This window comes from Panulirus ornatus, chromosome 12 (genome assembly GCF_036320965.1).
Source record: "Panulirus ornatus isolate Po-2019 chromosome 12, ASM3632096v1, whole genome shotgun sequence".
Taxonomy (NCBI): Eukaryota; Metazoa; Arthropoda; class Malacostraca; order Decapoda; family Palinuridae; genus Panulirus; species Panulirus ornatus.
In genome coordinates this window covers 44,936,791-44,954,980 of record NC_092235.1, presented here as the reverse complement: position 1 = coordinate 44,954,980, position 18,190 = coordinate 44,936,791, and the positions used below count along the sequence as shown (strand labels likewise).

At 43.4% G+C, this 18,190-nt stretch overlaps 1 protein-coding gene across 7 annotated transcripts in view; it reads right to left on the bottom strand.

Moving 5' to 3' along the window:
* The window catches only part of LOC139752027 (latrophilin Cirl-like), a 406,839-nt gene that overhangs the window by 25,215 nt on the left and 363,434 nt on the right, over positions 1-18,190 (bottom strand). For 6 of the 7 annotated variants that reach the window (XM_071667809.1, XM_071667810.1, XM_071667812.1 and 3 more), the window contains exons 11-12: positions 10,426-10,529; positions 8,839-8,883 (exon numbers count right to left, since the gene is read on the bottom strand). In XM_071667809.1, the coding sequence (XP_071523910.1) occupies positions 8,839-8,883; positions 10,426-10,529 (149 nt within the window). The remainder of the gene's footprint in view (positions 1-8,838; positions 8,884-10,425; positions 10,530-18,190) is intronic. The other variant, XM_071667811.1, reaches the window with a different exon arrangement.

Below are 18,190 nucleotides of genomic sequence, written 5' to 3'. Positions count from 1 at the left end.
GTAGCCAGTTCTCGAAAGAAGAAACAGATGTACAATGTACAACAAAATGAGAAAAATCACACTGCGGCGTATGGTAAGTTGGGTTAAGTTTTGATGACAGACTGGGAGAGTTCAAAACATGTGTGTCAGTTATATACTATAAGTGGAGTTCGAACCTTCCCAAATGTGAGAGCAGAACTTGATTTAAAGACGAATTAATTTTTTGCATGTATAGACCAACTGTTAAGAAAAAAAAAAATCGGGATTTGAAGAACCCCCAGTTTTTTAAAGACACACGCAATTTTTTTTTTTTATTTTCTTTTTTTTAAGTAAGAAGTTATAATGACAGGAGGTATTTTCATTATGTTGAGTGGTGTCACTATAAAGCCGTTAGAGAGGAAAAAATTATGTTCGGAGTTTTAGAAAGAGAAACAGGAGGATGTTTGACTGTAAAAATAAACTTAACTTGAATACGTCTGCCTACCTGTGAAATCCTGTCGAAACCTAAGTTCATTACAGAGAGTTGTGATGAAACGTGGATCAAGGAAGATGAGAGGGAGCAGATCTGACATACAATGTCCCCCCCAAAAAAAACCCTTGTCCGCCCCCATATATTTTCAAAGTTGATGTCACATTTTAGGACTTTGAAATCTCTCCTTTGGCTATGATTACCATCTGCAGATGCCTGAACATGGAATTGGCAGGGTTCCTGAAGTATTTTAGGTCCATGTTTTGGGTTTACAGGATCTCGATCTCCTTGAACGAGGTGAGGCAGGAAGCAGCCGCCTGATGGGTCGTGCTCAGCGGCCACTGTTCCTAGCAATCTCACGTGTCCCCACATTTTCTTACTTCCAGGCAAAAATTCAAGATTTCTCTTCAGAAAAGTAAGAGCTAACTATCTTGGAGCACAGGTGGAAGAAAATACAGCGCATAGAAGTGAAATTCCAAAAGTGAAGTGGCAGCTAAGAAGAGCAAAGAAAGACCATCCTTCTCACACGATAGCCCGAGGCACACTGAGGTGTGTTGCTGGTGCTCACACCATTAGAAACACTAGTCGCAGTGTCATATGCTTGTGTCCAAAATAAACCGTAGCAGTATTTCGCCTATGAAAATATTTTTTTTTTTTGGGGGGGCGGACAACGTTTTCTAAGGACACTGTAAGTGCTGAAATGCAGCATTAATTAGCGTGTGCATGGGTGCATTTGGTTAAGGATATCACATGAAAAGTAAGAAGGTGCGTAGACGCAGGGCAGAATCCTATGGAACGCAGATGTTGATGAAGGAAGAGGAAAAGGTTGATTTATCAATTATTACACGAAAGGCTGATCGGAAAAGAAGCTAGAAATGAGAAAAGCCAGAGAGTGTAAGCTGAAGAATAGACCCCTGTCAAATAGGTTTCGAGATCTTAAGGATCACAAAATAGGATACACAAATTCTCTCTGGCGGATTTTAGCTTTCGGATGCCATGCTAATGATTAAAGAGAAAATAAGTTTCAAGATGCTTCACGAAACGGGAGCCGAGATTCAAGACTGGAAATAATACATGTCAGCCTAGTCGGACGACAGTTGGAATGCTTCGAACAGCGTGTTAATAATTTGAAAAATAAGTTGCCCTGATGTGTTCTCGTATGAAAATATGAGTTTTGAATCGTGTGCAAGAGAAGGTGCCTCGATATATGCCTGGAAGGCATGATGGCATATGTTGAGTCTGTTGTTGTGTTTGGCATATAGTTAGATGGTGTTTCGAAGGTGTGTGGAGGTATTTCTTGAATATACACGGAAACGTGTTTCCAATACGTAAGGATGCATTTCAAGAGGGACTCTGAATATATGTCTAAAAAAAGCATGGAAGTGTATATGGAAAACTGAATGGAAACACATCTAGAAGTTAGGTGAAGATATGCATGGACCGCGTAACCTGAAACTGTAAGAAAGTGTCTACATTTATGCAAGCGTATCTGAAAGTTATAAGTGGGAGATACGCATGTAAGCGTAACTGGAAAATGGATAAAGGTATGTCTGGAATGGGTTGGTAATGTGTCTGGACGGTGTGTGGATGTGTGTCTTGGATGCAGAGTTGAGATACTTTTGTCAAGTGTATAAAACGTGTTTGGATGCGCGGTTGAATACGTGAAAGATGTGTGGAGAACTGTCAGGAAAGTGCGCAGAGGAGTATAATGAAACATGAGTGAAGTATCTAAGGCGAAATATCTGGGGCGACAAGGGGCGTGGCAGTACAAGAGTTTCAGGAATGTGTATGAAGTTTCTTCCCCCCCCCCCCCCCCCCCCAAGTGCCTGGAATGGTTCCAGTATATGCATATGGTGTCTAAGGCGTTGTATAAATACTGTTCCGAATACGCGAGCAGCATCTGGAATGTGAACCTCACAGCGAGTCTGTGTGGGTATGTGCATGTGGTGAATGTGATGTGTGCAAATAATGTCTAGAGTGTGTGTTAGTCTGTCATATATATATATATATATATATATATATATATATATATATATATATATATATATATATATATATATATTTTTTTTTTTTTTTTTTTTTTTTTTTTTTTTTTTTTTTAATTTTCCAAAAGAAGGAACAGAGAATTAGGCCAGGTGAGGGTATTCCCTCAAAGGCCCAGTCCTCTGTTCTTAACGCTACCTCGCTAATGCGGGAAATGGCGAATAGTTTGAAAGAAAGAAAGAATATATATATATATATATATATATATATATATATATATATATATATATATATATATATATATATATATATATATATATATATATAATTAGATGAGTAGGTGTGTATGATGACTGGTGCCTGGTAAGCCTCCGGACGCTTACACACAGGGTCCAGGAGGAGCTTGTTGTGATTATAGATTTCTCACTAACAGTTGCCAAACGGAGTGTGCTGGTGGGTCACAGTTTAAAAACGTTTCATTATAAGTTTTAATCTACAAAAATATTATTTACATCAACAATTCTATAACACTGCTATGTACAGAAGCTAAAGCTTTCTGAAAAATACGCGGGACTTGTTCATAAAAGCTGCAAAACTACAAACGCGGAAGAAAACCACTTTAGGTAAAGCCGTACTGTGTGTGACCCATTAGAAGACCACAAAACACACCCCCACCGAGCATAATATGCTTTGAGCAGGACTGAAGCAAAGGAGCATGTGTGCGTGTGATAACATGAAGGATAGTTTGTGCTGTTTACCTCGCCCAGTAACCCCACCTCCCGCCCAACCGACACTTGTTTAATGTGATCAAAAACGACGCCCTCTACATGTTGGGAATTTATGCCAGAAAGTCGAGGGAAAGGAATACACAACACTCTTGACAGAAGTGTTAAGTGTCCTTAATGGTTACCTAAGAACAATTCAAGACATAAAATGTTAGTCGTAACGTCTACATATCAACGTCAACTTCAGTCTTCTGTAGCTAAAAAGTTTCTCAAATTTCAGTCTGGTATCCTTCCTTATGTTGTGACCTCATTAATTTAATGACGCCATTCCTATCACCGTTACTGTCCCCATATTACTGACACTTTCCTATCACCGTTACTGTCCCCATATTACTGACACTTTCCTATCACCGTTGCTGTCCCCATATTACTGACACTTTCCTATCACCGTTACTGTCCCCATATTACTGACACATTTGTCATTTACACGTTGAAGCTAATTATCTTATATAATAAAAAATCGTTACTTCTGGTAATTCACAGAAGCGTCCGGAAATACGTGAATGCTCAAACCTATCTAGTATCAAATAAATCAGCCTAATTCATCGATATACCAGTTGTTGGAACTGATATCGTAATGAGCCGAGTCCAGTGGCTGACGTAACATGTAATCTGTTGGCTTCGTCCAAATGAATCCATCAGTAAAGCCCGGCCACACATGCTAACTAACCAGCACCAGGAAGTTTTATGTACAATAACAATCCCTGGCACTCATAAGGGATACAATTGTTTTGACTCATTTCCCCTTGGCTTAGCCACCCCAGATGGTAGTGACTGCCCACACTACAGCTGGTCTACAGTAGTGACTGCCCACACTACAGCTGGTCCACAGTAGTGACTACCCACACTACAGCTGGTCTACAGTAGTGACTACCCACACTACAGCTGGTCTACAGTAGTGACTACCCACACTACAGCTGGTCTACAGTAGTGACTGCCCACACTACAGCTGGTCTACAGTAGTGACTACCCACACTACAGCTGGTCTACAGTAGTGACTACCCACACTACAGCTGGTCTACAGTAGTGACTACCCACACTACAGCTGGTCTACAGTAGTGACTACCCACACTACAGCTGGTCCACAGTAGTGACTGCCCACACTACAGCTGGTCTACAGTAGTGACTGCCTACACTACAGCTGGTCTACAGTAGTGACTGCCTACACTACAGCTGGTCTACAGTAGTGACTACCCACACTACAGCTGGTCTACAGTAGTGACTACCCACAATAAAGCTGGTCCACAGTAGTGACTATCGACACTACAGCTGGTCTACAGTAGTGACTACCCACACTACAGCTGGTCCACAGTAGTGACTGCCCACACTACAGCTGGTCTACAGTAGTGACTGCCTACACTACAGCTGGTCTACAGTAGTGACTGCCTACACTACAGCTGGTCTACAGTAGTGACTACCCACACTACAGCTGGTCTACAGTAGTGACTACCCACACTACAGCTGGTCTACAGTAGTGACTACCCACAATAAAGCTGGTCCACAGTAGTGACTATCGACACTACAGCTGGTCCACAGTAGTGATTACCCACATTACAGCTGGTCCACACTAATGCTGTCTCCTACACTCGTTACAATGGCGTATTCATGGAGCTTCCTCACTGTTACATTTTTCCTGCTGCTGATTCCTTACCCATGTATTCCCCACGCTGGCGGACTCTTCTCAGTTATTTTCATCCATTCATGTGTTCCTCAGACCGGCGTGGCTCCCATACTTGTGTCCCCCCTAAACTGCCGTCTCTCCATTATGGTGATCCATTACACCGTATGCTTGGCACTTCCCTCACAGAACCATATCGCCAAAAATGAAGTCTCTAATTTGACATATTTGTCTTCCACAACAGTGCCCATGATGGTGTCTCCTTCTCTACCTCATGTGCCCCCTCAAACTGACGTCTCCGTACATTCATGTCTCTCTGTTAATGGTGTGTGTTCCAGGGTAGCCAAGCTGTCCCTTGGCTAGGTTGAGGCGTGACCCGACCGGCTCCATTACCATCTAAATGACTGGCTCTCTGTAGACCCGTGCTCCAAGAGTCAAGGCTTAAAACCGACTGTTAATTTTACATGAGCTGGCTTCTCACCCAGGAGAGGACCTCCCGCTGACGGTCCTGTTACGGGCGTGGTTCTCTGCTCCGCTGGCGATTATGTTGTGAATTCTAAGAATTTGTGTCGGTAACCCCGGCAAATTTATGGTGCACCCCCCCCTCATGCTCAACCTGAGAGCGGTAGCGCAAAAGGATTAAAGGGGTCACAGAAGGTCTTAGTCAGACCCCAGTGAGTTGATATTACATGTTACATAAATTACATAGTTTCATATGTTGTAAGTGTAGATACGTCCTGCTTACGACAGTGTTGGCAGAATGGGTCTGTCCTCTGTATACGTCAGTGTTGTGACAGTGGATCTGAGCCTGTATATGGGGCACGTTTCCGTATACCTCTAGCAACTGCAGATGCGACTTGGCCTCAGTGTAGAATCCATGAAGATCAGACGACAACTTCTGTGCTGTGCTGAGTTTATGGTTTCAGATTAGCACTGCGAAGCTACCTTTGTAATCACCTACTTCTACGATACTGAGAGGGAGTTGTACACTCGTGTGACCCCATCTCTTGTGATATTTCTGGTGTTGCGCTGACTTATGTCAACCGTACACTTGTACAGGTCTCATCCTTACGACGGTGCTGCATGGCCAGTCGAGCTGTTAACAGCACTATCCACTGGGTAGCCTTGTGATCTTGTGGCACCGCTGCATCAGTATAAAGTGTGCCGTAAATGGTGAGCTACTGTTGCTTGGCTGGCTGGCTGGCATGCTACTCGTACTGTTGCAACTTTGTTACTATAATTCCACTGCAGAGGTAATTCCTTCCCTTCATAACACTCTTGCAAAGCTGAGTTTCTTCCTTTAAGATATTGTTATTATGCTCATAGCCTTTAAAGCTGCAACACTGGCTCTCCTTTCAAAATGACACTATTGCAACACTGGTTTTCTTCTTCCATCTCTCATATAATACTGACATAAGGCTGGGATTTCTTCCTTTCTATAATCCTTCATCAACGCTGGTTATCTTTATATGAAGCACTGCCCTCCCTCCCTCCCTTAGGGGCCACCCACCCTCCTGATCGTCAGCAATCTAGTCTCCCTCAACTAATGCAGAGCGAGACTGTGTTCCACAGTTGACACTGCCCTGCGCACTACAACAACGCTTAATAATACTTCCCAGTGAACACTGACATGACTTCATAATACTTCCCTTGAACACTTAATTTGAGCCATCATGTGTCATCTGTATCCCCATTCGCCGTACGACCCCTCACAATCAAGCGCCCCAACTACACATGATCTGCAATCGTTTCCCCTGGCAATACAATCTGAAACGCCCCTTTGCCCTAACCAGCCATGACGGTACATCTCTACAGGTATCATATATCATCATTGCCATCTCTCAGGAATGGGAGTCTGTACTTTCTATCTACAATCCAACAACTGCTTTCTGTTGCTGTATATATGGCTCACATAATATATGGTTCAGGCAAAAGAATGCCCCAGTCATGACCATCTCGGATGAAAAGTTGGCTAATAAGTAATAGGGGATAGAATGCAGGAAAAATCAGTTGGGGCTCAACTGTTTGTGGACTCGACTCTTTAAGCCTTTAAGGCGAAAAGTACTAAGAAGAAGGAGGGGAGACGTAAGAGAATTCGAGAGTTTCGTTATATGGGAAGAGGAAGCAGCGTGTGCCGCAGGTCCAGGCCATAGAGGCGGAGACACACGGAGACAAATCATGAGAATAATGGCCGAAATACACCTTCAGGATAGAGAGAATGAGCACTAAGACGACGGATGAAAAGGGTTAGTTAAGGAGAGGCGACAGCAGGAGAATTATACGAGAGGTGTGAGAAGAGTAACCCCAGGTATGTGAGCAGTACTCCATCCACACTAGGGTGAACTGAGGTCTCTAAGGAGATGGAATAGTTGCTCACGAGAGAAATGACTTTGCCACCCATACAACACCCCTGACTTATGGAAAGCAGGTTTTATAATGTTCAGTATGCTAGGTTTGGAGAGAGTCTCGACTCCACCAGGATCATCGTAAGTACACTAAGTTAGTCATTGGTGTACAATGAATCATTAGTGCATGACCGTGATGAGAACAATGCCTCATGAGTCATGACAGGGAGTCTATCAGTTGAACAGTTGCAGGAGGGGATACAGAAATCTTGGGCCACATGATATTAGCATTGGAAGATTTGGCTTCTATGCTGGACGCAGGTGTTGTACTAAATAAAAAAAAAATCATAAAACTTTACAAAATGAAGATTTTGTAGACAGTGTAGAAACAGTAGCCTTGCCAGGGATCAAGCAGTTTCGTTTCAGGTCGGAGATTATGTATCAGTGATGTGCTGTGTGCTCCATCCTGTCTGTAGTGTCTGACATCTCACTCTACCAGCGTGAGAGCAGACGATTAAGACGCGTTTGAAAATGGCGAAGTTCAGTTACAAAAGCACCGGATAAACTTGGTACAATCATAAACTTATCTTTTCATATTCCCTGTCTACATGGTCTTTACCAGGCAACACACCTGACTCCAGGAGTGGGACCACATAGCCATCAAAGGTATTAATGATTACAACATCGTAACTTTACCCAAAAGATGTGTATCTTGTACGAGTCGTGAGACACTGTAAACGAAATCAAAAGTACACTACATCATTACTGCTTCAACCCTTACACTGCAAGTGTCAATCGACATTGAAACACTTCTCATTAACCTTTGGAAGAGAAAGGTGTTAAGTGGCTCTATAATGGGAGTCTGCAAGATATAAAGGTTTCGTAATTAATGGCCACGGTTCACACTAAGACGCAGGTCCACCGAGACAAAGCAGATGAGTCAAAAGTCTCGGGCGGGTGAAGGAAATAACCATGGAAATAGATGCCAGTCTTGTGGTATAGCCTGTTCATAAAGCCAAGATGCAGGCAACTCTAAGAGAAGTGCATGTGTGGCAAGGAATCGTCTCTTTGTCTCACATAACATGGAGGAATAAAAGTCAGATGATGCTGAAGGTTCACAAAGAGTGTGAGGACAGAAGCAGCTGGAGAGATGCGGGAACCCTCAATAAGATGCTACAAGCAGACCAGGACTCCCCCATGCATCAACGGCCTCCTGGCCTGGAAAGCTCCCCCAGCAGGCTGTCTTCCTGTGATAGCTACTGTGTGTGTGTGTGTGTGTGTGTGTGTGTGTGTGTGTGTGTGTGTGTGTGTAAGCAAGTACGTATGGGCACCAAAGTGTGTGCACGCACGTGTGGAGAATGTGCACGCGTAATGCTTGTGCCATCAAGACCAAACTCAAGCAAGGTAACAAGAGACCTGATTCAGTCATCCCATTGTCCTGGAACACTTTTTAACTCATCTGTTTACTAATTCAATGTAATACATGATTCACTAGATAACTCAGGGTCCTTACAACAATATATATATATATATATATATATATATATATATATATATATATATATATATATATATATATATATATATATATATATATGAGGTGAATCAGGTCTCCGACAACTGGTTCCCCTTTGCAACTCAAAAGACCACACTTCTTACGCATGATTCTGGATTTTGGCGAAGAATGCACTCTCCTCTGCCTCACTATGTCGCCAACACCACCACCACCACCCACACCGCCACACCACCACCACCATCACCGCCACAGCCACCGAGGTAGCAGTAACAGCAAGATTTATGGTAGTGGTAGCAGCAGCAGCAGCAGTAGTAGTAGCAGTAGAAGTAGTAGTAGCAGAAGCAGTGACAACAACAGCAGATGAAGACGCAGGGATGACAAGAGTCGGAGGTAAACAGTGAACATTAGTTTGAGAGGAACCAACCAGACGTACCCCACAGGGACTGTACCTCCAGTTATACACTAATTTTGGCTCAGGTTAATTATAATGAGACTTACAAGGCCAGAAAGGCTACCTTACTACCCCCGTAAGTGATATTAATAAAGTGAAATCATACCAACAAGGTTAGTGTGAGAATTATTACTTGGGTAAACTACAAAAAAAAAATTAAGAACTTCATCTACTCCAGTACTGGCAGAATAATTCAAGAATTAAAACTAAATAGAAAAGTTAATTAAACGAAAAATCAAAAAGAAGAAAAGCATTAATAATAATAATGAGAAAAAGGTTTTATAAATCTTTAAACGTAAATATTATCAACATAAGTTTAAAAAAAATAGACAGTTTTAAAGAGAAAAAAAAAATGGTGTTGGGAACAGCTGTAAGTAGCAGGTAAACGTACACTTGAGTACGCCTAGCTCACCTGCAGGCTAACAAAGGAACATCAGAAGTCCGGACTGGTTACCTAACTTCTCTGGTACAAGTTCACAGTGCATGCCATGAGCTTACATCCCCATAAGTACGGTGTACCGGCATGCAATCTGACTATTAACTGAACTAGAGAAAAACAGCGATATCTGCTTCCAAGTCCGAACTCCTGCTAATGGTCCAGATGTTGCTGGTTTTATGTCTGGTACCACAGAAAAACCAGACAATTACACCTGCTCTCTCATCAGGGAAATACCAAGATTAAAACCATTTCTTAAACTATGAAATCCTTTTACGGAGCCCTTACCATACTCAAAACCAGCTTTAAGATTGTTCAGATCGAACGGAACAAAAGTTACCACTAAAATGTGCCGAAGCACATTACATACGTAACACTAGGGTAAGGAAACACCCATCAATGGTTTATCCTCACCTTCAGCACTTCCTCAGATACTTCTCTCATGCCCTTGTTTCATGTTCAACAATGGTGTACAAAAATAGATTATTTTAAAGAAAAAAAAAATGGTGTTGGGAACTGTTCCTTCACTTGCAAACCGTAACAATAACTTTTATCGGTTCTTCTACCATTTCTTCTTCGTTCCTTTTGGCTCACTTCTCACTGCACTTTCTCTTCCTCCTCTTCCTCCTGCTTATCCTGCGCCATTATTTCCCTCAACCCCATCCTTTTTTTTTTCTCCCTCTCTCTCTCTCTCTGCCCATCACTATATTATCACCCTCTTCCGCTACCTTCTTTTCTGTTCATCTCGTCCCTCAACTTACCATCACCACTCACCTGTTCAGTCCTACCTCCTTTCTTACCTGCACAGTACTTGCCCATCCGCTCCCGACCCCTGGAACTCACCTGACGGAGGCCAGTTTGGTGTGTTCCTTGTTCTTGATGGAGGCGGAGATGTTGGTGTGGCGACACATGATGAACAGCGACATGCTCAAGAACACCGAGTTAGCCTGCACAGAGAACAAAAAAGCACTTGTCAACTTAAAACACACACAAAACTCTTCATGCTTCAAGTATTAACTCACAATGTATCTATAAATTTCAGGTTCTCTCTATAATAATTCTCTTATATGTATGTTTTAAGAATTCCGTCAACCAAGTCTAACATAAGAGACATACTTCTATGTCAACAATAAAGTGGACTTATACAACGTGGATATGACTGGCCCTGCGAATGTCGTTTGTAACACACACACACTCTCTTGAACAAACTAAGATATGTACTAAATATCTAAGATAAATACACAGAAACTTACCGGTGATGCTGATGGCGAGACATAAAATCTAAAACTTTTACTAAACACCAATGGACTAGGCGTTACGTCACCTCTCCTGGCAAGGCGAAGTAAGATTTCTTCTCGAGGCGTCAAGATGTATTTCCTGAATAAGCCGAAGTGGCGCTTTAGAGCAACACGAAATACTGCGTAAATTGGCTCTCCAACAAGCTGCAGAGGATGGCCTCTGATCCAATGAACTTTAATTCCCTCATTAAAGTTATCAGTAAAACTTCCAAATGTTAATTTTTTTTCCTCTTCAAAAATACACATTTTTGCTTCGTGCATTTCGGGATAAAACAGAGAGAACAGCAGAAAGGTTGATGTGTTACCATAAAACATGAGCAGTGTAGCGTGACGCAAGGTTAGGCGGCCAGGGAACTGGAGGCCACAGGTGAGGCTGTACACAATGTCCGCAAGTGTGTGCAGCCCGAAGGGACAGAATTGGACGGTTACTCTCTCTCTCTCTCTCTCTCTCTCTCTCTCTCTCTCTCTCTCTCTCTCTCTCCAGTGTTGGGACTGTTAAATCTCTTTCTGTCTTCCATGTTATGCTCGTTCTTTACTCAGATATCTGAGGAGACATCTGGGAGTCACTCGTGTCTTCGTTTTCTCTCCTCTTATTCCTCCACTGGTGCCGAGGGTCTAAAAACTCGTGTAAATATCACACTGTCGAAGCAACTATCAAGACGTGAGACCATACCTGGGTGTTCCCAGTCAAGCCAGACCTTATTCGTTGCAGGTGTAGAACTAATATTCATCGTGGGAGAGAGTTTTCTACGTTGACAGTAAAAATGAACCGCCACAGTACCAGGGAAGGTGTTAAGAACTGGAAAACTATTTAATTAAGGTCGACTCCACTGACCTGGGACGGACGGGTTATTCTGGCCATGGAAGAAGCACCAGTTAACTACACTCCCTCTGCCACACTAACCGCATCAGATCACAGTCTATCCCGCAGCTTCAGTCAGAGCAGACAAGCACGGGTGATCACGGTCGTCTGTTGTCCACATCTAACAACAATAATCCCTCAGATGAAACCACTAAGTCCAAAGAGCATAGGATTATACCCCGTGAATACTGCATCCTCTGACTTCTGGCCATGACTTAAAACCAATAAAGTATCCCTCACCCTCACATATCCCTCCCCATTGTAACACAAAGAGGACAAAAACATCTCCCAAAACATAAGATCGTTAACCCACTGACTGAGACCACTTAAACCACAGATTACAGCACCTTCCTCACATGTACGACTCTAAGTTGGTCTTCAAGCATCCCGTCAGTCACACAGCTGACGACCTTAGTGGAAGTGACCCGGGCAGGCGATGTTGAAGCCGGGCAGAACCCCAGGTTGATCATCAAGTTACTCCCGTGCTGACCGAACCGCCACCGTGACTAACCATGTGCACCCACTTGCCACAATGCTGGCAACTCCAACCGTCACCCTCCGCTCCTCACCCAAACATACCGATCCCCGTAACAACGGCCACTCCCACAGATACTCGTCATCACCCACGTATAACTACTACTATTCCCTGACGTCCACCACGACCCCGATGCAACGACCATTATTCCCTGATAACGACCACCACCCTCGTGTAACGCCCACTTGTCCCTGATAACGACCATCACCCTCGTATAACGCTCACTTGTCCCTGATAACGACCACCACCCCAATATAACGAGCATCAAGTAAAGGCCAGCCTAGTCAAAGCATGACTGGTACGCAGGGGTAAATCAAATCACAATTAACAAATTTAATTTCAGAGTTGGAGGGAGGCACGTGGGTGGCTGGGGTCCCTGACAGGTCCGCGCCCCGGCAACTCATCAACCTTCTGCAGGAGTCTGGCGCCCCGGGAAATTGCAACCCTCCCACCCCCACCACCATCGATACATATACATATATAGCACACGAACAACACTACGGGACTTGCTATGCACGAGCTGGAGGATCTTCCGGGATAACTGTCAGCAGTTGCCTTCAGACACCAGCACAGTGATGTCATCAACGTATTTATAATATAACGGTTGTAAAAGATGGAGTCAATACGACAACGATTCCTGTGTGTGTGTGTGTGTGTGTGTGTGTGTGTGTGTGTGTGTGTGTGTTAACCTTCGACCCATGTGCTTCTCTTCAAAAGGCAAGCCTTACTGCACTTCCACAAAAATTCTTTCGACCCTCCTTTTCTTTTCCTGCTTCTTTTACCATCATGTTGCAATCGCGGCCTGAACTCGACGAGACTTCCTACCCATGACTGAAGCTTTTGATATACAAGGATAAAACTATACGTGTACAATGGGGTATGAAAGTAAGGAAGAGGCAGGTACATACCTGAGACAGACAGGATGTGCATTTAAAACGGCCCTGCCAGCAATCCAATATAGTGAATCTATATGATTTGTGTGTGTGTGTGTGTGTGTGTGTGTGTGTGTGTGTGTGTGACAAGCTCCCTGAGCTAAGATGGCGAAGGACATGAACAAGAACTTTGATTACGGTTTCGGACAAGAGTACTATACCTTACTGCAGTAAGAACAACAAAGATTTGGATGAACATGAGCTAAATCGGCAGAGAGCTGACTGCGTGAAGAGTCAACTCGTCTGTACCTCATCAATTCCTTGAACACCTTACTCCCGCTCCAAAAGCAAATACGTTATCAAAACTGAGTCTCCTACGTTGTTTGTGTGACTGAAGAAGCCATCATACTGCCTGACTCCCTCCTCCATACGTCCGTCCACTTGACTGAATTGATTTGTGCCGGTAACACCGGTTTGTTTATGTCCACTTGACACATCACCCTTCCCTTCTCAGACACAGCACCCCAGGGAGACTCTCTTTGCAGGACGAGGACACTAACGAGAGTCATATGGACCCACATCATTAACTCTGGGACCTTGTTGCGCTGTGTGGCAACCTCAGTGAACGCGTAGAGTGGAGGACAACGGCTGGCCACCAACGGAAGGGTTCTAACGAGAAACTGGTGAAAATCAATGACAAGAAAAGATAAGTGCTCGTTAAGAAATACTATCTATATTAGAGGAACGAAATCATGTGACAAAGCTACGAAAAATTAAAGGACAGAGGTCTAAGAGACGGAGTAGACGGTGGGAGATGTTGACAGAGGATATAAATGTGATACTGGAGGAGGAGGGTAACCATGTAAAGCTGACATATATGCTGTCCAATACTGTGAACAATGGTAATGTTGACACTGTTGTTACTGAACTTCGCCTGCATGTGACTACACCGAGGGTGAATAGTCACGCTGACCGAGCGTGTACCCTCATCTTCTGACGAGAGGGAGTGCAAGCTCGTGCAAGATCTTTTCACTCCGTCCATCATTTCCCTGCTACTGGAAGTAGCGCAGCCTAGAAGCTGCGGTAATTCTAAATAAATAACTAAATGTTGGCACAGATGGTGCCCAAACTGACGTCAGAAACAGTGAGGCTGTGAGCGTTAAGCTGAAATTGGCGAAAGGTAATCTTCACCCCGGGAAAGAGAGAGGCCGTCGACTGATCAGAGAGGAAAGCGTAATGGACAAGCCAAGTCTGGCGGCAGGGGAGGGGGTTTAGGGACCAAGGGAATGAGGGGGGCCCGAGGTTGGCACTAAGTTGGGAGGAGTGTCAGTAAGTTAGCCAGGCGGGCGGGGAGATCCCTTGAATGCAGTCTCCGGCCAAACTTTCAGGCCACTGCTCTCATCTCTCACTGCCACTGTATCATAATGACCACGACTCCACGACCTTCCAGCAATGATGGGGCAACATTCGAGCAAGACGCCACGATTCCTGGGTGTGATGGCCAGGTCTTTGACCCCACCCTTCAGGGGTCAGGTCAAAGGCCAGGTCATCAGAGCCAAAAGCCCTATAAGGTCGTACCGAGGGAGCTTATCGTTTGAATACATTTTCTTTAATCATTTCTAACTTTTTTTTTCATCTTCAATATTCATGGCCAGCAGCGAGCGCCCTCCCCAAGCGCCATTCATTTTTCATCTTGATGACAAAGAACCTTCCACTAAGCTGGGTTCACAATGAATTAATAATATATACATATTCAAATATGTACACAGAGGCAAGCATCTTGGCAGCAGGATAATTGTGTATGATAATAATCTAGTAACGAGGGGCTCAGAACTGACGGTCAGCCTGGCCAAATAATCACTCACAGGATTCCTTCATTTTCATACAATCACACTCGAGAACAAAGTCCACTAACTCCACTGGGGAAGATTTGGAGAAAGTTATCAAAAATAAGATCAAGAATTGAATACGTAAGATGCCTACAAAATCAGAGAGAGAATCCCAAGTTACTAGGAAAATCCTTCATCTGAGACTACTACAAAAAAAAAAAAAAAACTCGATTTCTACAAATACCAACCCAGGTATCGTCCTCCAAACAGCTACATGAAAAAGGAGTGAATCCTTGACTGAAGGTTTACTGGAAAATAATCGCCAGAATCTTTCATAACATTTCCTCAAACATTACCCTGGGAATCTCTCACTTGAAAACGTCCAACACCAAACGTAAGAATCGTTCACGTGTGATGCCCGCAAGAAGTACGCAGTTGGTAGATGCCTTCACATGACAATACGAAGTAAATGGACTGAGAATCCTTCACGAGGGATTATGCAGACATGATCCCTTGTCATAAGAGATGGGAAACGTAAGAAAAGCACATTAATGGAGTAAATATAAAAATACATAAATATATACATTGCTACAAGTAAATATATATATATATATATATATATATATATATATATATATATATATATATATATATATATATATATTGGAAAGGATCACAATTTTGCGCGTGATCAGGATATTCCTGAGTCCACGAGGAAAATGAAACACAAAAAGTTCCCAAGTGCACTTTCGTGTGATAATCACATCATCAGGGGAGACACAAGAGAGAAATGGCGTCCTAGCTTCGTCTCTTCGATGTATATAAACTGACTATCATATTTCTCTCTTGTGTCTCCCCTGATGATGTGATTATTACACGAAAGTGCACTTGGGAACTTTTCGTGTTTCATTTTTCCCCGTGGACTCATGGGAATATATATATATATATATATATATATATATATATATATATATATATATATATATATATATATATATATATTCGCGCGAGGCCCTCCTCTTGAGTCATGGTGTTACTCCAGGGTCTTTCTTCCAAGAGCTCCTGCCGCTCCAAGGTTGCGCTTCTCCCAGCAGCAGGGGCATAATGGACTCATCTCAAGTGAGTTCTTCGATGAGACTGTGCTCCCACCTGACAAGAGATGATACAGCCTCGCCGAGGGAGACTTCTCACTCACGTCGTAACCACATCTAGACGGAATCCGGTAACACCTACCCTCTCTCTCTCTCTCTCTCTCTCTCTCTCTCTCTCTCTCTATATATATATATATATATATATATATATATATATATATATATATATATATATATATATACTCGCTAATGGAGTCATCCGAACGAAGCAACCATATAAGTACCGGCAATGTAACCAGCTGGTCATAACGTCTTACTAACTGAAAATATGGACAGAAGAGGTCAAAATATTCTTTACTTCGAGAGAGAGAAAAAATAAGATAAACAAGCCTTAATAACCAGCGAAGTCAGGAATGTGATGATCTGGCTTCGAGGTGGGAGGCCGGGGAGGCAGAAGCCGTTGGGAGGACCGATGCCAATTTTCGAGAGATTTGTGACTTTTACAGAACTGTAGACTTGCTGGTAAGTCCCTCCTCCTGCTGCTGCTCCTGCTCCCTCATGTCATCAGTCGTCTGGCACCAGAGGATTTATGGCAGGAGGGTGTGAGAGCCCTGAGGGCCTCCAGCGACGGGCATGTATTCTGGTAAGGATTTATGTGATGTATGGAAGTAAGCGGCGGTGTGAGGACCACACCGCCAGAAGGATGGACATGGGGCGGCGTCGTGTCCGCAAGACCTGATATGGTAATGATTAGGATTAGAGTGGTCAATATTTAAGGCTCTAAGATTGTGGGTGAGAATTTAATGCTGTGTGGTGAACAATCAAGGGAAGATTTATGGCTTAAAGACTGTGGTGTGGATTTATGGCTTAAAGGCTGTGGTGTGGATTTATGGCTTAAAGGCTGTGGTGTGGATTTATGGCTTAAAGACTGTGGTGTGGATTTATGGCTTAAAGGCTGTGGTGTGGATTTATGGCTTAAAGGCTGTGGTGTGGATTTATGGCTTAAAGACTGTGGTGTGGATTTATGGCTTAAAGACTGTGGTGTGGATTTATGGCTTAAAGGCTGTGGTGTGGATTTATGGCTTAAAGGCTGTGGTGTGGATTTATGGCTTAAAGACTGTGGTGTGGATTTATGGCTTAAAATTTGTGGTGTGGATATGGCAAAGACAGAGGGTCGAGCTGGAAGAGCAATATGAGCGAATCAAGACCAACTGGCACAAGCTTCTGGGAAGCAGCACAATAAAACATGAGAGAAATCAGAAAACAACGGAGGCGCAATCTACTGACGCATCCAAGATCCTGACAGCAGCACAGATATGGAACACACTTGATTCCCACAGAGCCTCAAAAACTGTGAAGGCTCCCGCCATCCACCGATACACAGCGAAGACTTTTTTGCTTATCCAATTTTCTTCCCAAATCAACAAACCTCAGTATACACTCCCGATCTCCCGGGGATTCATGAGATAAAGAGCCAAAAACACGTATCCAGCAAACCACTCACAAACTTCTTCCCCTGTCATACCCCCGTCCTTTTCCTCTACTAACCACCCAATTAAAGGACATTAAAATCCTTGTCAGACACATCACCCAAATAATGATTACTGATGACACCTGTTAATGTCGATCCTCTGAGTACGATAACTTAACTCCTAATTACGATGACTTTAGTTGTCGTACGTAAAGATGAAGACATCGTACTCAAGAAGTTATGTCTTCGTACTCAGACGTTAATGGGACACATATGGTATAAAAGAAAAGTCAGTATGTACCAAGGTTCAAAAAAATAAATAAAACTATCCTGAAATACTTACAACAAACACTAGCTAGCCGGAGCCATACCGAGCATTCAATCAGGTCAAAATATTCAATGAAAAAACACAATTCCTTGTCGTCAATTGGATCTCACCATCTTCAACGAGTTCCACAAAGACACGCAACATCAGAAAATACGAATATCTGCTGGGTACAGGTGCCACAACGACAAAACATGGAGACTAAGACCGTTCCACCAGCCGAACACATTGCAGGGACAACACACGCGGGGGTCGGACGACATGATGGCTCCCTGACTTGGAGACGACGACCGACCAAGAATATCCTCGTGATGGTGACGATGAT